At 43.7% G+C, this 26,226-nt stretch overlaps 1 protein-coding gene across 1 annotated transcript in view; it reads right to left on the bottom strand.

Moving 5' to 3' along the window:
- Nucleotides 1–26,226, bottom strand: part of POLA1 (DNA polymerase alpha 1, catalytic subunit) — a 2,011,520-nt gene that overhangs the window by 1,666,211 nt on the left and 319,083 nt on the right. The window contains exon 16 of the mRNA XM_085622423.1: nt 20,801–20,885. Within this exon, the coding sequence (XP_085478549.1) occupies nt 20,801–20,885 (85 nt within the window). The remainder of the gene's footprint in view (nt 1–20,800; nt 20,886–26,226) is intronic.

Here is a 26,226-nt window from a genome sequence, read left to right as displayed (position 1 = left end):
GAAGTTCTGAAGAGAGGCTTTAGTTTTGCTCCTTCCGCCCCGCTTAACATCTTTGGATTAGAGAACGATCTGAAAAGTTTTTTTAGGAAAATTAGATTAAAACGGTACTTTGAAGACAAGATTTATGAGCCACAACAGAATGTATCAGGTTTTAAACCTAAGTCGACCTTTACTCCGAATTTGGCACAAATGGACAAAAATGTAGAATTATCTGAAAAAGTGGTTGAGATCGAGGTAAAAAATATAAGCAAAAGGGAGGTTAGTTATGATAACCTTCCACGCAGTCAAAGAGAAGCATTAAGATCTTTACAAAATGAGGATCAATACGTAATTAAACCCACAGATAAAGGGAGTGGGGTTGTAGTCTTTGATGCTGAGGACTATGATAGAAGGATGAGGGAACTCCTCAATGTGGAGGAACATTATGAAACAATTAGGCTATCAGCTATGAGTGATTTGAAAAGGGAAGTGAGTGATTTGTTAATACGGGGAAGAAATGAAGGATGGATTTGTGAAAATAAATACAAATTCCTACTCAACATGCACCCGGTGACCTTGGCCATCTATGGGTTACCAAAGGTCCATAAGAGTGTGACCAATCCCCCAATGCGTCCAATAGTCAGCAGCTTAGGGTCGATACTGGAACCATGGAGTACATATGTGGACCATTTTTTAAAACCTTTGGTTCAGAAACAAAAATCTTATTCTATCGCTGTGTTTGAAGGGCATGGTTTCAACAGGGTGACCCAAATTTGGGTCACCCTGGATATTGAAGCCCTGTACTCTAATATTCCTCAGGACGACACTATTCGGGTTATTGCTTCCATCCTTGAACCAGAAGAACTCAATGGAGCCAATAAGGACTTCATACTTGCATGTATTGAATTGGTGCTTAAGAACAACATTTTCTTGTTTAAATATTAATTGTACAAACAGATTAAGGGGACCAGCATGGGGGGCACCTGTGCCCCAAGTCTGGCCTATTTGTATGAGAGTGCTTTTGAGCAACTACACATATATAATGAAATGGCACCCTACTTTGAAAATGTCACATGCTGGCACCGTTTTATTGATATTATATTCATTTGGAACGGTGCCAGCTGTGATTTGGAGTCATTTCTTCAATGGTTAAACTTAGGCGATCCAAATTTAAGATTCACAGCCCATTACAGTGATGAAAGGGTTGAGTTCTTAGATATTTGTGTCAAGTGTGTAGAGAGTGAGCTACAAGTGGAGTTATATACCAAGCCCACTGATAAGAACACTTTACTGCAATATAGCAGCAATCATCCCCGGTCTCAGAGGGACAATATTCCCTTTGGGGAATTTTTAAGCTTAAGACGTAATTGCACCACCCTTGGTGACTTTTACAAGCATGCGGAAATAAAGAAAAAATTAAGCAATAGAGGATACCCTAACAAGCTTATTAAAAATTCCCTTAAGAGAGCTTGCTTCTATAACAGATAGTTTGCTAGGAATTAACAAGGAAAAGAAGCAGGAATTGGATAGGGTTGTGTTTGTGAGCCAATTTGAGTGCGAGCAAGAAATTAAAAAATTTTAAATCACGGAGCAGTAGCTCAGCTACAAAAGTCTTTATTCTCTTTTAGAAGAAATAAGACAATTAGGAATTCCTTAGATAAAACCTACCCAATGAAATCTGAGAGCCAACAAACCTTGGTAGGACAAAGCAGTGGGGAATTATAGATGTGGATCATGTTCCATTTGCCCTCACTGTATTGAGTCTAAGACTATAGAAATGGCAGGTAAAACTATAACAGCGACCACATTGAATAACTGTCGCAGCAAGAACGTTATATACTTAATTATGTGTCCCTGCGGTCTTGGACACGTAGGTGAGACTAGTCGGGAGTTACGTGTTTGTCTCCTTGAACACAAATCTGCCATTAGGACTAAAGGAAAATGCCCCCTTGCCAGAACATTTTACAAAAATAGGACGTAGCTGTGATCAATTGCAGTGGTTTATTCTAGAAAAAGTAAGTATAAATAGAAGAGGTGGCGACCTTGAAACCAGAAGGAAAGTGCGAGAACAATGGTATATATGCCATTTGAACACAGTGGAGATGGGTCTCAATTCTAGGGAGGACTGGATGAGGATTATAACCAACTAATATCTGAGTAATGTTATAATGGTGTCCTTCAAGACACTTATATAATGTAGGAATTGTTCAGTTTTTAAAAAGAGGGAGACTTGATGTAATAAAAATGTATTGAGCTGAGGTCCTGGCCCGCGAAGACTCTCAAACTGTTATTTATACTTAGGAGAGGGTTAAATAACATAAGCGCTGACGCAGTCCTCCTTGGTATAAAACTACTTTAATTTTGGACGCCATAGAAAAATAAAATATGACAACATGAATTCAACTAGGGAATAAGCAAGGAGAAGTATGGGAATGTGCCAACTTAATTTAAACTAATTTACAAACCTACGCATTGAATCGGCAAGTGGCAGATTGAATATGCATGGGTTACCGGGGCAACCGGTGTATAGAGTTGGGTACTTCCGGGTAAATTCAGGCAGACATCTTTGGAGCCTGGACTTCGGAATCAGCATGTGATATATCCCGGACTGGTTCAGAGAATCTCGTTTAATATAAAGAGATCATATCGGCATTATAGAGCTCATTGTATTCTAGAAAACGGCACAAGAGTTCATAAGAAGATAGATAAAAGGAGTTCATGACGAGGGACTGAGCAAGTGTTTTACTGCCGGGGAATCCAGGCAGAGTCAGAACAAGACCACTATATGGAAATTGCCAAGAAAGCGGCAACCAATGGGATGGCCATATGTTGCTATTGAAATCGGGAGCAACTGTGACTGCGTTTGTCGAAAGAAATTACCCAACAATGGTTAGTGAGTAAAATAAAGGCTTCTCGTTAGGAGGTGAGTGCATTAGGATGCGCGGACCGGCTAACCAGGATTAGAATTGTGGAACCGGATGATTCTGCTAGTTTAATGGGGAAGGTAGAGATCGTATTTAAATTTAAAGTAAGTTGTATCACACAGGGGTGGGGGCCCCGAATTAGAGTTAGCGTTGAAGGACATATGTTAATGAATGTCACAATAAAACCCACCAGAGATTTTGTATTTATTTATTCTTTTAAATGGTTTTTTTTTTATTAAGGGATTTGGACCGAGAGCGAGGCTTAATATGAATGGGACGTGTTGTAATATGGAAAGCAGCTAACCGCTTATAAAAATAAATAATAAATAGAGTAAACTAGAAGACTATAGGACAGGGTGACATTTTTTTATATGCATGGAACGCGCTGTAATACGGAAAGCAGCCCCAATCACTTATAACAGTAGAGCCAATTACATGACTTGACAGGCGGTAAATCCATCTCTGCTCTTTCTCTAAGAGGTGGCTCTGTATGTTAGGTTGATTTGGGTCTAGTGTTTTAATCACGACCGATCGCATGTCATTGGTTGTATGGCCTACCTCTAAGAAGTGGTCATTCGTGTGGTATTTTTCTTACAACTGATGGTACTGCGATGTTCATAGATCCAGGTCTTTACCTTGCGATTTGTCATCCCGATGTGGGAATATGATGCGGTAGATGACTTGCGCAGGATTGCAGTTCGTATGCTGCCTTAATTGCCACGTTTTACCAGGTTCCAAATTAAGGCTTTCTGGTTGTTTCAGTGATGTGGCATACACTGCAGTTTCTGCATGGGAAGTGGCCAACAATGCTCGGGAGCCCCCAGGCATTGAGAACTGTATTGGTGGGTTGGTGTGGAGGAGCTGGACGTGTGGATAGTAAGGTCTCTCTCATGGACCTTGCTCTTTTGTGTGAGAGGAGAGGTGGTTCCCATTTCAGGTTGCCAGTCTGAAGTATCTTACAGTGCTTTTTGAAAATGTGTGATACTTTATTCGAGAGTGCGTTGAAAGTGGTTACATGTTTGAGGTGTGGTGGTTGGTTCACGTTGTGATGTTTCTAGTAGGCCTTCATGGTTTTGGTTACGTGCGCATTTCTTGGCTTTTTCTGTGATTCGCCTCGGGTAACCTCGATGTTGCAGTTTTTTGCTCAAGGAATTGGCCTAGCTTTTGTAGTCATATACATCACTGCAATTCCTGCGGAGTCGGAAACAGTCCGTAGGGGAGATTTTCACGCAGGGTTTTGGGAAGGAAGCCGGTGTAATGTAAGAGTCGTGATTGAAACACTAGACTCAAATCAACCTAATATACAGAGCCGCCTCTTAGAGAAAGAGCAGAGATGGATTTACCGCCTGTCAAGTCATGTGACAGGCCTCAATAACATCCCGTGGAACAGCCTCAGGAAACCTCCATGAGGTCCACCACTGGCACTCCCACTGCGTACCTTGTGATAACCCTTTAAATGGCTCATTGATGGCTGGCCCATGAGGTTGATATGCAGCATTCTCCTCATGCCTTATCCACCTTACCGGCCCTCAGATACCGGGTTAAGACCACTCTCTGTAGCAATCCCTATGCCTAAAGTACATGACAACCAACAATTGAACTTGATCCTGTTGTGTGTAGATTTAGATTCCGTATATAGGTTTCCCGATTTATGCCCTTATATAGGTACAATTCATATTGCCCTTAGTTAGGCATAGAAAATCGAGCCCTTATTTAGGCATTGTCCATGCTAACCAAATGGTCTTACATCCGTCAATCCACGTCACAACGAGTTCTTGGAAAACCAGACTCTTAAGCCTTTAGGAATTTCCCTTGCTTGGATATTGATTTCTCCAAGAACTCATTTGGTATGCATGAACATCTATTCCTTAGGGGTTCATTCATTACGTTCCGATGCCTGACTTTTACTTCAATACAGGTAGTCTTAAACACCTTCAAGGTATAAATATACCTGCACTTGCCCTGGCAAACCATGGTTCCGGTACGGTACAGTTGGACTGGCTACTTGCAGTTCGCCAAAGCAAGTTCGGAAGGAGATAGAGTTCCCGCCTGATGCACTGACCAGACGCGGTCATCCTCCTCACAGAGAATCCAGCTCCAGTGTTTGACTCCCATTGCGGGGTGTTAGATATCGAGTCCCAGAAATAGATTCCAACCTCACACATTCTAAGGTATGGAGCAGACTAGAACTTAGAGAAACTTTTGGCAACTCTGGGCAAAACTAAAACTATAGCTAGCTATACTTTGGGAAACAGCACCTACTTCTTAACTCGTACTACACTTAGGTTAGGTACACTGGGGTAGAACTACTTAGAAGCATCAGATGAGTATCCACATTTTAGCCTGTGTTATTTATGTATTTTATGAATATATGTCATAGCTACAAACCATGCTATTGCAGTATTATTTTATCTTACTGCGAACTCTGTACATATTGTACTTCGCATCCTGTCTTACGATTGTAGCAATTCATATCTCTTGCATGAGAAATAAGACTGTTCGATAAACCCCTTTTTAGGTCGAGGACCGCCGGTCTGCCGAAGGCAGAACCGGAAGTCGGAGATTTAATGACTTGGAGAAGAGGGGCTTGAACCCGCCCCTCTTCTCCCCTGTTCTCCATTGGCTGGCCTCTTCAATGCTGGCCAGCCATTGGAGAACAGGTCCCATCACTCCGATCAGGCCCCGTCCTTTTCGGATCGGGGGGCGTGTTTTTTGCAGAAAGTCTAATTATCTCCTCCAGACAATGGCAAGAGGAGATAACAGCAAAACACGCCCCCGAAGCCGAAAACGACACTGCGTTTCTCCGAGGCATTTCTGCTCTGCCTCGGAGAAAGGCGGTGGTGTTCCTGGCGTCCTCTCCCCCTGCTGTTGGCTCCCGTGTTTGGCTGCTGCTCTGTGGTTCAGCTCTCGTGCGCCCTGGCCCCTTCCACGCTTAATGTTGGTAATTAATGCTCGCTTATCCTGTACCACAGCCGCACCGAAATATTTAAAGCCGTTTTCTACATTCTGCGTACATTTGTATTTTACTGAGCTCAACTTTGCTTCAATAGGCATCTGAAAATGGAAAGAATAGCTTCTAAACTCCGGCTCTTGTCTGCCCCTCGTTTGAGGTGATGAAGGGCAAGGAACTGTCTTAAAACAATAATTTTCGAGTTTCTCCGAGCCATAAAGCACAGACAGCACTTCATTTAACTGCTCCCTTGAAGGACACGAACCGCAAGTCTTCGTGTAATGGCTGCCTCGCAGTGCCTTTCCTTCTGCTTGAACTGGAATGCGGAACCTTGGTGGGGTTATGGAGGAAATCCAATTAACCATCGGCGAGAAATGTGCGCATAATGAGCCCGGAGCCTGTAATTTGAATAACCAAAATAAGGCTCCGCGGATCTGTGCTTTACCGCGGCACTCGCTGTCCCCGTTCCACTACTGTATTTTACAATGCAAAGACAGGATTCGCCGTAAATCTGTCCCCTCTTCTCTATATAATAGCTGTTGCTTCAAAAAATGCAGGTGCGCCTCAGAAATCTGCGGTCGCAAAAAAAGAAATACGTCAAAATATAACATTGCCAGGGACACAGGCACAGGGACGGGAGCACACAGACACACACACACAGACACGCACGCACACACTTCTAGTAATACTAAAGAACGCTCCCTATTGATCCATTTTTAAAGAAATCTGTACGGAACACATGAAAGTACAACATGAAAATAAACTGTGATCGGCAGTCAATTAAATTAGCATAAACAAGTACTACTGAGTACTTACCTGCTGTCAGTAAGTAAGTACTCTAATAGATCAAAATACAAGGGTTGACTGGCGGATCATAGGGGTGATAACGTTGAACATTTACAAAAACGTTGACATAGACTAGATCTGTGAGTGAATCTGCGAACCTTTCCTTCTCCCAATGAAGGGCCAGTGTGGACAATAGTTATAGTGTGCCACATGGTGAACTGCGAATGGCTTCTAGGTTCTATGCAGCTCTTATAACAGCATGGCTCATCTGTTATATATTGACTGACAATTAATTTCTCCGTGGATGGAACACCAGCTTCTCCACACACTGTGAAGGCTTCTCAGCCCTCTGCACTGGTTCACTCACACCAGTGTCAGGGATGCCAGTCCCACTGAGATCTGTTGAAGCCTGGCGTCAGTCAGCCCACGGTACCCTGGCCTCAATGACATGCATTAGGGGCAAGGACTCCTAACTCGGCTTGAATTTAGGTCTTATGGTTCAAAAAGGCAGCAGCATGGTCAGAACAAGCATTTACAATGCAATGGTCTCGGCATTGGTAAAGTTAGAGCTATTGGCATTGCTCATGACATTTTTGTTCATGTTTTTAAAACATTTAAATAAACGGCATTGTCATGAGCAATGCCAATAGCTCTAACTTTACCAATGCCGAGACCATTGCATTGTAAATGCTTGTTATTGAAACGCCCTGTCTCTCTATTTCTGTGCAACTCTGTAGAAACAAAGCATGCACGATTGACTGATTGAGTGAAACTGATCTATTGTTTCCACGGTTCTGAGATTGTTCCGACTCTAAGGGAAACAAGGTTGTCCTGTTTATGCGGTTGTCAGAAACTAATCCCTTCTTGTATATTCGAGAAGTTTCTAGTGACCTCCGAGTTAGCTGGCACACAAGAAATTAAGTTTAATGTACTCGATAGAGACATACTGACCTCAGTCCTATGTCAAAACTATAGTATATATTATTCCAATGCGCAGAGCCTATCAGGGATATAGGAACTACACTACATGGCGCCCAACGGTTTGGTAAGGCACTAATTTAACGCTAGATACTGAAGTAACTCAGTCGTGCTTTTCTCAGAGACCCCTATTCATAATACTCCATAAGACATCTGAGTGGGTAGGGATAATATCTGCCATAGCTGAGTGGGCCAAAAATCCTATGTATTAGCTGTTTGGTTTGTTTAACGTTGAAGGATACAGTGTTCCACAATATCACGCACCTTATCTTTGTTTCCTTGAAACTTGATCTACATTTTTCATTAAACAAAAATGTCTGATACAGAGGCTCCGGCTGACCAAGTCGTAGCAGCTTTTAATACTACAGGTTTAAATGAAACCGATGAGGGTGTTATAAACATCCATCCAAATTTAAGGAGAGCCATCACTCAAACTTATAAAACATGGCCTAACCCCAAGAGGTGGTAGGGCAGTTTTTGTGATAGAGGGACATGAATCTCACCAGACAGAGGTATTCTATTCATAGATAGTATTCCCAGAATCAAATCCAGTAACTAAAACGTTTCACTTCTATAAAGATGAACCACCTGAGGAATACATTCCTTTCGAGAATATTGAAATTCCACTCACATACCAGGAGCATCATCTCTGGTTTAAAGGCGCCCTAAAACATTGCAATCACATTACCGGGCTCGGTCCACTAGGTAGACCAGGTGCAACATGGCCGATTGTAGCCGGCTACACACCTCATCCGAACATTGAAGCAATGTCAGATGTAGAATTACTTAATCAGATCCAAAATTTAATAGAATTACACAGTTGAACCACAACTGTCTGAAAGTCCTGAAAAGGCCTTTACTAAAAACAATCCTACCACTTCTAAAAAGAAATGGGAAAATAAACATTCAAAAGAGAAAGATTCTCAATCCCCAGGTAGGTCTCCAAAAAAGGAGCCCTCTGAAAGGAGGTATAACCTCAGGAATAGGGATAATTTGAGAAAACCTGACAGGTATCAAGATACTGAAACACGTTCCTCTCGTACCTTTCAGATATCATTACAAACATCCGAAAGAAGAGGACGGTCAGACAACAAAGAAGAACACGTGAAGTCCAAAGACGATCAACACTTCAAAAAAACATACCAAAACCTCAATTCTCCAAAAAGAAGGTAGCAGGTCTGAAGATCAGACATGCCGAGGATTCTGAGAACACAACTAAAGAACGGAGAATGAGCTCAGACAATGTTGGACAGCAGAGCAGAAGTTACAGTGTCTCGCCAGAATCTGAAGGGGTTTCAGGAGACAGTGGACTTGAATGAGGACATTCAAGTTGAAACTGCAGATACCAGGGTTAGTTCTCCGCATAAGTTATATGAAATAACACTCCAGATGGAGGGACACATACCAAGAAAAGTGAAAGCACTCTTTTGGGAGCGACTTTCAAAGGGTTATGACATACTGCTAGCAGAACAAGACTGGCCACCAGAATTTGTCAGAGTGCACACACATGGCGAAGACATCATTATGCCAGCCTTTTCTAACCATGTTCCAGTACATTTAAAATATACTTATGCCAGGAAATGGGCAGTGGCCCAGGCCCCAGCATTATAATAATCATGTAGGACGGGATGAGGACTAACCTCACCACAACATCCAGTTAAAAAAAAAAAAAAAATCAACCAACTGCACAAAGGCAGTACCCAGTTAAGCAAGACTCTAAAAAAACAAGTCGGGGAGATCTTAGATCACCTTGAATACCAGGGGGTGATTGAAACATGCACCTCATCAATGAACAATCCTTTGTTTCCTGTCTCCAAACCAGACAATACATATTGTCTAGTTTTGGATTACAGACACCTAAACTCATGTAAAAGATTTGCAGTACAGCATTAATGAATAACATTGTGCGTAAAAAGTACAAAACCACATTATACATTTCAAATGGTTTCTTTAGTCAAAATATTGCACCTGAAAGTAGATATATGACCGCTATTTCAATAATCGGGATCCAGCATCAATTTTGTGGACTCCCACAGGGGTTCAAGAACAGCCCGGGGTTATTCTCAGCAAGAGTAACAGAGTTACTAAAATGTTATGATGACGAGGCACTGGCATATGTCGATGATATATATCTGATAGACGATGACCTGGACAGACACTTGAACAGGGTGAACACCATTATATTGGGCTTCGCCTCGGAGGGTTACAAATTCAACTTTAAAAAGTCCAGAATTGCCCATCTCAACGTCCTTTTCCTTGGATATGAACTATCAAGTGAAGGAAAAGGCTTGGCAGCCAACTTTTTAGAAAAGTGTGCGCTGCTCCAACCTCCAAAACACTGAAGAACTTAATCGATTCCAGGTTTCCTGAATTTTGGAAGAACATACTTTCTAAACTACGCAGAGAGGGTTAAACCTCGCTACGAATTAATCAAACCTGATTTCAAAGCCACAACTTGGACACAAGAACACACAAATTCTGCGTGCACTTCAAACAGACATGGTAGCAACAAAACACTTGCAAACATGCTTAAATGTACGCAACTTAGTGATCCAAATCCTTCCGGGTCAATGCGGATTCACCTTCTTAACTTTTAAATGAAGGTGAAAAAGTACCAATTGCATACAAATCACACTTGTATACACAAGCAGAAATGAAATTCACTTCTACAGAAAAGATTGACAACAGTTCAAACCTCTGTAGCAAAAGAAAGAGCCCTAGCACAGGGGAAAAGCATTATGGTCGTGACTCCTGTACCAGCCTCAGAGGCAGTTACTAAAGCTGGCATTCCGAATGCAAAAGCTTTACATCCAAGATGGATACAATGGGTTAATTCTCTTGCTACAACTGATGTTGAATAGGTTTTTGATCCTTATTTGAAAACACAAGCATTCCTGCAATACGAAAACTAATGTCCTCTGCCAACTGAAATACTCCCTCTTGATCAGTACGAATTTATCATTTATACTGACGGATCTGCACACCCCGCTACGGAGAGTAAACAAGCTTACAGTGACGCATGCGCAATCGTTAAAGGTCGTATGCGCGATGGCAAATTCAGACCAATGGTCACAAAAACGCAATCTCTAGGAGATTGTACAGCTCAGCGAGCTGAACTACAAGCATTCAAGATGGCACTTGAAAACACGGATCGCGAATTCCCCACACTCAGTGTGCGATTCTTTTTACTGTGTTCAATCTTACAATGAATATTTACAAAATTGGTTTCAAAATGGTTTCAAAGATGCAAAAGGTGGCACAATCAAGCATAAAACTCTTTGGGAACAAGTAGTTCAGTTGCAAAACGGACTACAAAACACACACGCTGAGTCATCAACGTGATGGCGTTCACGTTGAAGGGAATTCATTGGCTGATTAAGCCGCGAAAGGGGTTGTGCAAACTGCTTCCGTAGCTGCAAACACTCACTCAAAAACGAAAATAGACAGTGAAATAATGCTGGCTGTCAATGCTTCAAGCAAAAGCAGCAGTGCAGCGTTACCTAAAAAATTTCCACTCATATAATTGATGCGAACAGCGTTCCGTTTGCTCAAATCCCTGGAGTGGGGGATAGGGTAATACCAAACATTGAACAAAGAGCAGCTTTGATTTACGAAGCACATCTGGAAGAGGGTCTGACACATCAGGGGGATCTCAAACAATTTTAGAACTAAAAGATGTACTGGTGGCCAGGAATGAATACACTGATTCATATCTTCACCAATAACTGCAAAGACTGCAATAGAGATCGCAGTACTGAACGCCACCAGATACCAGACTACAACATAGCCATCCCAGTTCAGACACCATTATTAGACCGCATTAGACTATCTAGAATGTTGGTACCGGACCTTGATATGCAAGGCACAGTGATGGAAAATAAGAAATGTAATATCAAAGATAGTTTGGCGGTTTTACAGGACTTAAATGAACTAACGAAACAAAGCAACGTGCTCCTGAAGCTAACCGTCACTGGGGGGAAAAACGGCCGTCCCAGCAAGGCCTGTCTGGATCCCAAAGCTTGGTGATCTAGTCAGAGAAAAGATCGCAGACACGAAGGAATTTGGGCCTTCTTGCAGACAACCAGTACCTGTCCTAGCAATCCACGGATCAAGAAAAGTACTATTGCCGCCGCTTGCTGGTAAAAAGGAGAAAAGATTTGTGTCCATCGACCTGATCAAACCACACTATGTGGCCGATACTAAGCAGTAGGCCAAGTGGACTCCACCAATGTAGCAGACGCACTCCTCTAGCAACAATCCAAAAGGTTCAAACTGAGAGACTCATCACCTTTGTAGATTCTGCAGTAAGAAGTAAATGACTAAGCAACAAAGCTATGGAACTTGTCCCTCTTGAAACCCAAATAACAGTTCGTCCTGATACACATGTCTACAACAAAGTAACAAGTGATCAACTGGTACCAGCGAATTCAATAAATCCTGATGCAATTCCAACCATTGACAGAACTGCCTCTGGCTATTTCATGAACTTTGATACGTTTTCTGAGGATCCCAGCGAACCCGAAAAGACGCCAGCACAAGGAACTTTCAAAGAACATGCAACAGACTTTTTTCATCTCCTGAAAAAGACTTATCTGGTTTCACCATGGATTGAAATATGGATTGTTTTGGGAATATTCTTCTTTCTACTATGGTTAGCTCTGGTAATAACTCGGAGTATGCTGATAAATGGAAGATATATTCAAATGGACACAGCAAGTAAAAGAGTGAACTTACTTCTCCAGCCACACAAATCATTCCATCGTGAAGCAAGAGACTTGTCAGCAGTGAACATCACAGCCGTTCCTATACCAGATGGTATAGTTTGGGACAGAACTGAATATGAAATCTTTGGCCCGTCGGAGCTTTTGAAGCTTCCACATTTATTTAAATGTTCGTTAAGTGACTTTATTACCTCTAGTACCTTTTCTGATGAATGGGACTTCGAGACTTAATAACATGATGTCTGATCTAGAGATGTCTACAGTATTCACAAATCATGAATATTTAGAAGGTTCATCAGACTATGACCAAATGTATTGTTATAACCACTATAGTCATTTCTTTCATAAATCTGAAACACCTAGAAATGTATTTATGTATAACCAATGGGAACATTGTCCTACACCTCCAAAGGGTAGTTCAAAAACTTTTGCAATGAAGCTTCCATATTTTTCAGGCTACAATTTGTCTAAACCAGAAACGTTTTACTTTAAAAATGTGAACAAGACAGGAACGAAAAATATGTTAACAAATACGAAACAGATTTATTCTGCAGCCTTTATTGCCCAACTTTCCAGACAGGGTTTTGACTTTTGGAATTACAACATTGAGACAAAATCTGTCTGGGGTACAAAAGATTGCCAATTGCAGGGAGTAGAAGCTTTGTTTAGAGCCTGTACCATCCCTGAGGAAATTAGGGGGGGGGTGTCGACGTACATAATATTTTGCATCACAGCAGATCATATCCAGAATGGAAAAAATGGTTGCTCTGGTCCACAGACACAAATAACTGTCAAGATTGATTCCTGAACAAAACAGGGTTTCACTATCAAGAGGCCAGACCCACGATATGTTCAAAGACAGCATCCAGGGGTAGTAACAACATACAGTGTAGGGAAACTTTGTCTTGATTGGCTACAGAAAGCTACACTGATGGATGTAAAACAACATTTAACTTTACTTCAAGAAGGCGCAGACCGTAGGGAATTCTTGCTAGGACCAAGAAAACCGCTTCATATATGCCAGTATCTACGCTGCTTATAATGAAGCATGGAAGGTTACCCAAGCAGAGACTGCAGAACGAATACGAGAAATTGATCGTATTAATTTAGAGAAAACTCTGTAGTAGACAATGGGTTAACTACTGTCGTCCAGAATATATTCATTGGACAGCATTGTGTCTTCTGTCAGACATCATGGAACAGGACTTGGTCATGTTGCAACATGGTCAGTCTCAGCTACGTTCCATCATGCTATTGGGCTGGACGCTACAAAACTTGCATGCAGGCTATGTGCCTTGGTGTTTAATCAACACGTCGTCACTGTTTTCAGCATTCAATCTCACTGATAAACAGATCAGACTGGCACAAAGGGGAGCAGACTACACTATGCTGAGCACTGAAAAACTGGAAAAATTACCATTCACAGTGGCAGAAAAACCAGCTACTGAGTGGATCATACAGGGTAAAATTACTCTGCCCGTTACAACTTTCCATTTTCAGTATTGCCTAAAACATATACCAGTAGGCAAATATGAAAGGTTGGGTAAAGAATACATCAAGACATCCTGGGATTTACCTTACACACAGATGTTGGAGTGGGGGGCGTGAAGTGTATTTTAGCGGTGAAAACTGAACACGCACTAAGCGGTTCTCTCCTTTGTCAGGGTATTAACTTACACTGGGCCTGTGATGGTTCCACTACAAACTTATCCTGTCATCTGCAAGGTTCACGGCTGCAGTGATTAATCCAATTTTTGGCCAACTTTCTAATGGGAGTTACATTATGTTGAATGATCACAGCTGCTGTGGCAAGTTGCCAGGTATTCCATATCTAGTTACGTTACATCCAGGGTCACTTCCTGTATGCAAGTATTGTTTCCACAAATAGATACAGTCAGGGAGTCACCTTTATGGCCTTCACTGAACATCTCTTCTATACGAATTGATACTCTAAGCAGAATGAACGCCATTCTTTTACAGAAAACTGTGCCACTGACCTCGGCCAAAGAAACCTATGATCTCCAAATCGCAAGGACTTCTGCCGAGATACATACCCTTTTGTATACAAACTGCCCTATACATTTCTCAGAAATGTTAGGTCGTATCTTAAACATGTCTGATACGAGCGGTATTATACATGTATTTAAGAACGTATGTGCAGGACTGTTAGCACCTTTTCAAGCAGTCCTCAGCATATTTCCAAACTTTGTGCACTCTGTGTTTGGCGGACTGACGCTCCTTTTAGTACTCGTTGCAGGGATCCTATTTTTGCTCCTACTGCTACGATATGGCAAGTCACATCACCAGCGTCACTCCAGGCACCATAGAAAGAGCTCTATTGGAGATGAAGTGTTGTGAGCACATTGTCCAAATTTTGGGTTTACCTCATCTACGAGAATTAAATACCACATGGTTTCTGTCATTCAGACCAGTCTGGCAAGATTGCATCTTACCTGTTCTACGCTGCCTGCTCTGTGGTGAAGAATGTGTGCTAGACATCTGTCTAACACTCCCATCAGTCATGCCTACGGATATCGATACTCTGCTGGACTCAGTAACGGCCCAGGCTCTGTGTTGTCCCCAGCGGCTACCAATCCTGATGACTGCATTCATTGAGATCTCACAGACGCAAATTGCTACTGCTGAGGTACGAGAGGAAACAGGCACGCAGGTAACATCCGATTCGAACATTTCCGAAGTCGATAGTTCACATCTATGTGCAGTTAATCTTCTAAACGAGGTATTCCAACTTTCACCTACAACGGTAGACGACTTTTTGTCTACAGAATTAGAGATGCTCTTATATAGGTACAATTCATATTGCCCTTATTTAGGCATAGAAAATCCAGCCCTTATTTAGGCATTGTACATGCTAACCAAATACAGGCATGGTCTCCTACATCCGTCAATCCACGTCACGACGAGTTCTTGGAAAACCAGACTCTTACGCCTTTAGGAATTTCCCTTGCTTGGATATTGATTTCTCCAAGAACTCATTTAGTATGCATGAACATCTGTTCCTTAGGAGTTCACTCATGACGTTCCGATGCCTGACTTTTACGTCAATACAGGCATTCCTAAACACCTTCAAGGTATAAATATACCTGCACTTGCCCTGGCAAATCACGGTTCTGGTACGGTCCAGCTCGACTGCCTACTTGCGGTTCGCCATGGCAAGTTCGGAAGGAAATAGAGTTCCAGCCTGACGCACTGACCATACGCTGTCATCCTCCTCGCAGACAATCCAGCTCCAGTGCTTCTGACTCCCCTTGCGGGGTGTTAGATATCGAGTCCCAGAAAGATTCCAACCTCACATTGTAAGGTATGGAGCAGACTAGAACTTCGAGAAACTTTTGGCAACTCTGGGCAAAACTAAAACCATAGCTAGCTATACTTTAGGAAACAGCACCTACTTCTTACCTCGTACTACACTTAGGTTAGGTACACTGGGGTAGAACTATTTAGATGCATCGGATGAATATCCACATTTTAGCCTAGTTATTTATGTATGTATTTTATGAATATATGTCATAGCTACAAACCATGCTATTGCATTATTATTTTATCTTACTGCTAACTCTGTACATATTGTACTTCGCATCCTGTCTTACGATTGTAGCAGTTCATTTCTCTTGCATGAGAAATAAGACTGTTCAATAAACTCCTTTTTATTGAAACACCCAGTCTCTCTATTTCTGTGCAACTCTGTAGAAACGAAGCATGCACGATTGACTTAGTGAAACTGATCTATTGTTTCCACGGTTCTGAGACTGTTCCGACTCTAAGGGAAACAAAGTTGTCATGTTTATGCGGTTGTCAGAAACTAATCCCTTCTTGTATATTCGAGAAGTTTCTAGTGACCTCTGAGTTAGCTGGCACACACAAGTAATTAAGTTTAATGTACTCGATAGAGACATACTGACCTACAAAGCCTATCAGGGATTTAGGAACTACACTACAATCCGTGATTTCTACACCAGGATCTCATTGGTCTGCCCCCTTTTAAATTTTATTTTCTTTTCGAATCTCTTCCCACCTGCTATTTGACAGTTCACCCCAGTTCACAAACTCCCAAACATCACCCTCGCAAGATGGCCGCCACGCTATGTACTCGCTCCCAGCGTAGTAGCTTGCCATCAGCTGACTTGATCTCTACGCATGCGCGTGCATGTGCACCATCTATTCCGGTAATACCAATCTGAGGTCGTGCAATCCTGCACGTACCTGACCATGTCCTGCTGCATAAAAACTAACGGCACAAGAGATGCCATTACCAGCCGGGACTACAGGAGACCACATCAGGTTACTAACGGGATACTCATCTATACCAAGTAAGGTTGTGCCTCCGCCTCCCTTTCCCAGACATTGGAGCACCCATGGATATCCTTGCTCACGATGTCGCCCTCTTTTTATTCCTTAGAATGGGACTACAGATTATACCCCTCCCGAGCCTTGAATCTCTGCCTAACACTTTAATCTAGTGTAATTAGGAGCTAAACTTTACATGTTGCATGTTAGCAATCGAAGTATTTTTAACCTGCACATCACCTTAAGTGACCGCATGACATTATCACAAGTGGTCACCCCTTGCTGAGCATTGCGCTACTACTCACCAAGGGCCTTACAGGGTTACACGCTGGCACTATATTATTATCCCTATTTGCACTTTAAATCCTCCACGACTACACACCGCCAAAGCAATATACCCACTAGTCTGGAGATCCATCCCTACATGTTGTATTACAGTCGCTGCGCATACCATGAGTCATTAGCAGCATGCGCCGCCACTCAACCACAGCTATGTAGTATATCACTGTTGTGAGCACCCACTTTAGACAACAGCGGCACAAATTTAGGATTGCATTTTATGTTGCTACTCTGTCTTGTTTTGTCCTTTTTCTCCCTACAGGTTTTTATTGACAAAGTGTCTGAGTACGCCGACACTATTGCCACACACCTTAATGCGTGTGTAGGCACTTCACTATTTCACGTGGTGATTCCATTTTTGCCACTCACGTTTTCACTCACTCGGTCCTGAAGAAAGCCCACCTCACCAACCTTATCGGGCTGAAACATGTAGACCACATTACCAGTCAACTAGGAGCAATAATACCTCCCCGGTAGTTGCATCACATATTTTTAACTATATCAAGGGCAGTCATTAATAAATACCGCAGGCAAGGATTCTCAGAGATATTTTTAATTCACAACACTTCACACAAATCACACCACACCAGCTCCACTGTAACCAGGCGTTGTAGCACAACCGGGGGGCATTCGGCCACCCGGTTGGGACCCCTATGATGAAGCAGGACACCAACTTGGTTGTGTGTGAGGGGTCTTTTAAGCAAACCTAAGGGTTTCTGGTGCTCACTACAACAGTGATTATCACATTTATTCAGTGGGTCCGTCCACATTTAGTCTAGTATTGAATTGGGGACAAGGATGCACCCCTTCTCCCTTGCTCTCCTTGTTTTTGACCATTTATTGGAGTAGCCACATTGGTGGAGTGGCCAAAAGGTATATTGCCCAAGCTTGGAGCCTAACGAAACCCCCTTGCTTGGTTGTCATAACAGATAATTGGGGTAGACTGGTGTGCATGCCAGGAGAAGCCGATCTATGAAGCATGGGGACGCCCCAAAAACAGAGGATATGGAGTGGGTGGTAGGCAGTGGGCAGATCATGGACTACGGGCGTGATGCTCCTGTTTACAGATATTTTTATTCTGTTCCAATATCTGATACACACTGATTGTTGATGGATGCAGCTGATAATTGGTCAAACTAATACAATTTGGTCATTCAAAAACAATCATAACATGCAAAAACACTATCGGAGAGCTTGCATTACGAACTATCAATGAGTTATATCCTTATTCCAGAATCTAACTTCATAATGGTGGTACAATCCCTGGTGCTGGTGAGACTAAGGAATGAAAAAGTGTTACTTAAAGACTAAGTAAAGGCTTCCATGAAGGCAACTCTACCTACAGCTGCAAGACCAACCTCATGTGCAAATCTCTGATCACATTATCTCAAACCTTATTACTCACAAGTGGCATACTCAAAGTAGCCTGTACTACACAAAACTATGCTCGTGCACCTTGGCACTTCAAAATACCTGCCACATAAATGAATCCCTTGAAGAGGCTGTTCCATTCATAGTGTTGGCTCCGAGCTCATGGAATCATCTAATTTCAAGAAATTAAGAAACATCTCCCAATCAGTCTCAGAATATGCCTCCAAATTTAGAACGCGGACCACCTTCCCGCAAGTTGAATGAACCCTTCTTTCGAGTCAATCAAAAGTGATCTAAAAGACTGATGCTACAAAGATCTACAGGATAACCCAAACTCCCATATATTCTGTGTAGTGTAAATTGTGGTGGTGACTTATACATCTGTATCTTACCACGTTTCATCCTTCAATGATTGTGGAATACACTGTAAATAGACTTAAGAGATCTAAGTAAAATCTATCAAGTTGCAAAATGGCTGGCTATAGAAGAGGATAAGTCCATGTCTGTACAAAATGCTGGTTACTAACATGTCAGCTCTCTATCCTGATGCAAAGCACACTGACACTTATGCCTGGTACATGCTATATAAAACCACAAATAAAAGTAAATCGAAATTTGTGAGAATTAATGGGGTTGCTTTTGCAACAAAATATACCAGTGCTAGAGTGTTATCTTCTATAAGTGTGGGGGTTTGGCAAGATTCTACTGACTAACCTATGAGCTAATAAAGTTTGTATATCATGGTCTCTTCAAGATTTAACTCCTCTTGACGCACATGGAGAGTTTTGAGGCACCTAAAGGCACGATGTTTTAAGACAAATGACCCAAGATCAGTGTAGCTGTTATGGGCATTGAAACATGGAGGCACCTCTAAAAACCTAAGGAATGGCGAAAAGTGACGCTTTAGTTTGTTTCTTTTTAATCCAGTGGAAGGTACGGAAATGATGAACGTGTGCAACTTCCAAGCAGTTTTAACTATTCAGCCACATCACTACATCACTGCATCCTGCCCCACCCTGCAGTCCTGCTCCACCCAGCAGGGAGTCGGGGTTTTAGTAAACTTAGTAGCCTTATTTGTTGCAGACAGCTCACTGACAGGGGGCAGTCATTAACACTCTAATTATTGAGCTATAACATTTAGGAGTTGTTTAACTCCACAACATCACAACCAACCAGCTTCCGATGATAGACAAATTAATCCACTAGACTGCTATCACACATCCTTGAATCAAAAGTTGAGCACACATTAATAAAAATCATGTTAATCTAGGTACGCTACAAACTATACATTATGGTCAAAGGAACTCCTAAATCAATCATGGAGTTTGGTTATGAAAATGTAATACAACATGCATACCAAACAACTTGAACATATTGCTACTCAGTTAGACTTTGCAAACAATTGACTCCTATAAAAGTTTTTAAAAAAACAGCTTGTTACTGCAGAAGACATTGCTCTCAATTTTACAAGGCAATACAAAAATAAAGCACTTTAAAAAAAAAGACCTCGCTGATTAATTTATTTTTCTTCAGAGGCATTTATATGACAACAGCTTGGTAAGTCTACAGGAGAGAAGAAATATTAAAATGTTAATTATGTTTTTCTATTAGTTTTGTAATCTATACCTAGGTTTTCAGAGACCTCGATCCAAGTAAGCAATATGACAAAATACATATATAATCAATTGCAATTTTGAAAATACTAAGCAATGTTTAAGATGTGTTAAAAATTAGATTAATTTGAATAAGTGTCACAGGGATGAAGAGTTAGAGGATGACTTAAGGCTTTGGAGGGAGCAATGTCATTCATGACTTACTGGCAGGGAACTCCAAAATGGGGGCACAGATCAGCACTTTAGGGAATAACTCAGTTTGCACTGATGGGGAGGATTGGGGGGGTTGTCTTAAACGCTCAGTTCTTGCTCCAGGATATGGAGGGGAGGTGGAGGGCTCGATGTCTTGCATCATTGTCATTGTATTACATGCCTGTGTATTGCCTTTGCTCCCTACTGTGTGCACACCCATGGTTTGTGTTCTTGAAAACCTTAAAAATAGTTTTCAATTTTATTTTAAATTAATTTATGCAAGTACATGCAGTGGTCAGATAATTTCAACCAAACAAAATGGAGCCAAAAACAAAACGCAGTGCATGAAAGATTAACTGAAATCAATGCTCATGGGACTTAATACTACACAGCTCAATCAGAAAATGAATCTACCTCACTGAGCTGTTCTCAATTCGAAATCTAGAAAAATTGTGAAACAAAAAAAAAAAAGAATTGCTATTTAATAGCCCATCTGCAATATGTCTGATACTCTGCGCTCAAAGCAACACCAAAGTCTTGATGGTGTTAAAGAAAACAAACCAAGTTTTCCTTTTCAGCCAAGGTGACTAAAGGACTAAATCTACAATGCTTGGGACGCACACCAATCTAGATACTCACCACAAAAGTGCGCTTGGTAGGGTGGCTGAGGAGGTGCTTTGTCGAGAGGATATTTGGAATGGACCAAAGCTGCCATTGCCACAATCTGCAGTGGGTAAACAAAGATGTGACACGAGACGTTAATAAAGAAAAGCATGGCAGTTCCTCAGCCTCAAAACAATCACAAAGGAGAAGAAATGCACGAAAGAAACATTCAAACACCGTCCTCCAGCCCTAAGCAAATTTACTCTTTGCCCCTTCCATTCTTGTCCCTATATCAACCCCAAATCAACATGTTCTAATGCAAAAAAAAAAAAAGTGACACCACGAGTTGCAAAATATTAATTGCAGCTTCCTAGATAACGAAATGCTGCTACTTTAGCAATCACAATGCAATAACAATCTCCCCAACAAAGGCATGCAAGACCACCGCTCAAAGGAAAAATCTTCACAATATCACCATGAACTAAGAAACACTCCCTGCACACCAATAGTTCACAAATAAAAAAAATATAACGTACAAGATCAAGTATCCTAGAGCACAATTTTAAGATTTATAATGCTACCAAGGAGTTCCGTTCATTTTGTCTGAGGCATTTCAACTCCTTTTCAACAACCCCAACTGCAGAACTGATCCGCTGTGCACCCCATCTGGCCTTTTCACTCCTTCGCGAGACCATGCCCACTGATAACACCATTTACCCTATCATCCATCGCTTTAACAGGTCCCTAAACTGTTCAACAACTTACTACTCTCTGGCTTTCACTCATAACATTTTAAATCTGCGATTACTTTGCCTCTGTCGAAAAAACGGAGTGTCCAACTATCACCACACCACCTTTTCTCTGAAACGCAATCAAACTGCTTTTCATATTTAGCCTTTGTCAATCTAGTAAACCCTGTGCATATTTTAAGCCATCTTCACAATACTCCGACAGCCCTCACTAAAGTTTTATTCTTATCCTACTCGTTCTAAATACAGCCTTCAACACGTACACATCCTATCGTGGTAGAGTGTCCAGTTACAAGCAGGGTTCTGCTCCCATCTTTACAACTGTTCCTTTACCCTCTCCTAGTGTTCCTCGCTAGCCCAACGGACGGTCATACCAGCAAGTGTACCTAAAAGAGCAGTCATTCGAAGAAGTGAGTTACTTACCAGTAACTCCAGCGTTTTTCATCTTTCATATAGTCACAAGCTTGAATAATTCCCCATTGTCACACTGGGAATTCCGGGTAACAGTAAACCGTTCAAATGGCCACAGGGCTCAACAAAGTGTTTGGATTGCTTAAAATGTGGTGGATGTGCTACTAAACAAACTTTAGCCAATGAGGTGGAAGTGCTAGCTCTCCTACACCCCAGAGACGCCACCATAGCAGATTTCACAGCTCAGCGTGAGAAGAGTATATAATAAATACATACATCTATTACCAGGAGGGAGGGCCACATGTGAATATATGAAAGATACCAACACTGGAGAACTGGAGTTACAGGCAACTATATTCAGCACTAGATTTATTTCATATATTCACATGCATAAATTATTTTATTTAAGAGTTTTATATAGCGTGAACTCGACCCAAATGTATTCGAGAGCTTTACATGGGCATCAGTTGCGTTACAGATGAGCATTCATTTTATTTTTTAGGGATGAGTAGATTAAGTGTGTAGAGATGAGGTGGTCTAGTGGTTGGTGTGGGCGGAGCAGAGTGGGTGGAGGAACGGAGGTATGGCCGGACACAGGAAAGGGCGGAGAAAGGGGATGGACAAGTAGTCGAGTGCAGGGCAAGCTGGTGTAAGGACGAGAGAATAAAGTGTCCTGATAGAACCCTCTGTGTCTGTCCTTATTGGTGCCCTTAGGACACGACAGCTGGCGACGAGGGTGGGATGGAGCTAGCTGCTCTCCCCGGAACACCAGCACACTAGCGAGTCCGGTGAAGGGCTGGTCAAGAAAACCAGTGGAAGCGCCACCACTCGCGACACACCCGAAGCGCGTGGAAGCCCGCAACAAGAAAAGAACAGGAGCGCGAGGCGCGCCCTGCCTGAGGAGAAGCCGGCACCAGGAACGGCAGAAAGGGAAGCGACGACGCTGACACGCGCGTCCCCCGAGGCAGATTGGAGCAGTGAGCGCGAAGAGAAACCCGTCGTCGAGAGACCCCGCCCGCCTACCTGCTGCCGAACAGTGAGTGAAGAGGATGATGAGAGGGGCCGCCTGAGCAGCGCGTAGTCCTGAAATGAATGGAGTGAGAGCCCGGCACCACGTGAGATGCCTACGCGCGTTATTCAACCGGCGGCCATCTTGAAGTCAGGCGAACTTTCAGACGCCCCATGCAAATAGACCCGGGCGGCCATTTTGAAGTCAGGCAAAGCTGAAATTTAAACAAGCACAGGCCAATACAAAAAAAAAAAAAAAAGAAAAAGTGAAAAAACAGTGTGAGAAGAAGAAGAAGAAACAAGGAACATACCTGAGACTAGTTTACAAGATTCCACGTAGGAGTCCCTGGGCCTGCATTGCGCCGACGCTGCGCACATCGCACGTGCACCACGATGTCGAACCACGGATCCCCTGCTCGTTCTCCGGCGCGCCAGGATGCGAAGCCGATCATCATGGGGCTGTCGCACCTGCGCCCCCCAGAACCCTTGGCGCTTGTGGTTGGGAGCAGCATGGGCCCTCGCTGGGAAGAGTGGATTGAGGACTTTGAGGACTACATTAAGGGCTCGAAGGTGATAGGGGACGAAGATCAAATGATCGCACTTCGGAACCTCGTGGGCAAGGACATCAGCAAGATGATTAAGGAACTTCCTGCCGCAGACGCGGGAACGTATGCAAGCGTGCGTGCAGCACTGGATCGGAAGTTTGTGCACAAGAAGAACGTAGATTACGAACGTTACGTATTCCAAAGAGCGCGACAGGAAAAGGATGAGGTCATGGGCTCGTACATCACAAGGCTGCGGCGACTGGCGCGTCACTGTGAATTCGACAAGTTCTCGACGGACGACGCCATACGCCTGCGGGTGATCGACGGTTGCCAGTCAGAGACGCTACGCAGGAAGCTACTCAAAAAGAGCCACACATTGGATGAAATAGAAGAGATCACAAGGCTCCATGATCAGACGGAAGAACAAGCCAAGACCATGGAGGCAGGGCGCGTGGATCGCAAAGAGGTAGTGTGTCAAGTGCGCACCGACCGCCCTCGCCGGGGGTCGAAAGAACGGGAACGGCAAACTCGGCCGCCATCGAGACACCCCCGTCGCTCTGGCCATCGACGGCCCGACTCGGGGAAGAGAAGCCGGCGTCAAGACTATGGGAAGAAGGCGCCGCTGAGAAGATGCTACCGGTGTGGCTACGACTTCCCACACATCGGGGCATGCCCGGCCCTGGGACAGAAGTGCCACAAGTGTGGTCGCGACAACCATTTTGAGACAATGTGCGGGGACTACCGGCGGGAGAAAGAAAAAGCCTCCGCGAGGTCACCAAGAGGCGAGACGCGCCGCCATCACGCGCGCGCGGTACGAGACCGCCGGAAGTCCTCCTCCAAGTCCTCCCAGTCCAGCAGGGAGTCGCGGTCCTCACGATGGTCTAGACGGTCACCATCCAGAGACTCCGAATCACTTTCAAGTGACCATGAGTACTCCGTTGAATATGCCAACATGATCGCCGATCCAGACCAACTAAAAAAATACCCTCGGCTTGACATCAGCGTTGGTACGCATCCTACGAAATTCGTAATGGACAGTGGAGCATCCCTCAACTACATCCCAGTCACGGAATACAAAAAGATGAACCCTCGGCCTCGGCTCAATCCCGCACATGTGCGTGTCTACACCTGGATGTCCAGGAAGCCACTCCCTTGCCTTGGAAAGTTTCCCACGACACTAAGGCATCAGACAACATCTATTCCGGCTGTGATTCACGTCATCGAGGGACCGGAAGCTGACTGTCTCCTCAGTCTCCCGACTGCTGAACGGCTGAAGTTGGTGGAAATCCTGTACCGCGTCACCAGTGACAATGACACCATTCACAAGTTCCCGAGGCTGTTCTCCGGACTCGGAAAAATGAATAGGGGCCAGATCCGCCTCCACATAAACGATCAGGTCCGCCCGGTTGCCCAACACCCGCGGAAGGTACCGTTCCACCTCCAGCAAGCAGTAGAGGAAGAGCTGCAGGATCTGCTGGACGCCGACATCATCGAACGGACAGAGGGCGCCACACCGTGGGTTTCTCCAGTCGTGATAGTACCGAAGAAGGGAACACCAGGGAAAGTGCGACTCTGTGTGGACATGAGAATGCCCAATACCGCCATTGAGAGAGAGCGTCATCCGGGGCCGCACTTAAGTGACATGATCGCCGCCCTCAATGGGGCGAGGGTGTTTTCCAAGCTGGATTTAAACAAAGGCTACCATCAGCTGGAACTACACGAGAGTTCCCGATATATCACGACGTTTGCAACACATCTGGGGTTGTTCAGATACAAGAGACTGAACTTTGGCATCTCATCAGCCGCAGAAATCTTCCAAGAAGCCATCCGGCAAACGATACACCACATCCCAAATACGCTGAACTACAGCGACGACATTCTCGTCTATGGAGCAACACTCCAAATCCACGACACAGCCTTAGACAGGGTCTGTCATGCCCTATTGGAAGCCAACCTCACACTCAACAGGGAGAAATGCGAATTCCATCAGTCGCAACTGAAATTCTTTGGCCACATCTTTTCAGGAGCCGGAATGCAACCAGACCCTGACAAAGTGAGTACTCTGAACAGCACCAAGAGTCCACTTGACGTCAGTGATGTGCGGTCGTTCCTCGGCATGGCGAGTTACTGCTCGAGATATATTAAGGACTATGCCACCATCAGTCACCCACTTCGCACTCTCACCAAACAGGGGCAGACGTTTGAGTGGACCCCTGAATGTGAGCAAGCATTCCAGGACATAAAGAAAGCTGTGGGCACAGTGGAAAGCCTAGCTTATTTCAGCCCGGATCGCAAGACAGAAATCACAGTGGACGCGAGCCCCGTTGGGCTGGGAGCCATCCTGGCTCAATATGACAAGGACACGGACAACCGCCACATTGTGGCACACGCCAGCCGGAGCCTCTCCGACACGGAGAAGGCCTACTCCCAACCGGAAAAGGAGAGCCTTGCGGTCGTGTGGGCGTGTGAGCACTTCCACGTGTTCATCTACGGGAAGCACTTCACCATGGTAACAGACCACCAGGCGCTCGTCACAATTTATGGCAACCCCCGGTCCAAAATGCCACCACGCATCGAGAGGTGGGGACTCCGTCTGCAGGAATACACATTCACAATCGTGCACAAGCCAGGAAAGGCTGCCAACCCAGCCGACTACATGTCGCGCCACCCGGAAGACTCGCAGAGACTCACACCGTCCATGGCAGACGAATATATCCATTTTGTGGTGGACCACGCACGACCGCCAGCA

Source organism: Triturus cristatus, chromosome 8 (assembly GCF_964204655.1).
Source record: "Triturus cristatus chromosome 8, aTriCri1.1, whole genome shotgun sequence".
NCBI lineage: Eukaryota > Metazoa > Chordata > Amphibia > Caudata > Salamandridae > Triturus > Triturus cristatus.
The sequence above is the reverse complement of the archived record's forward strand: the minus strand, read 5'-3'. Positions and strand labels throughout refer to the sequence as shown.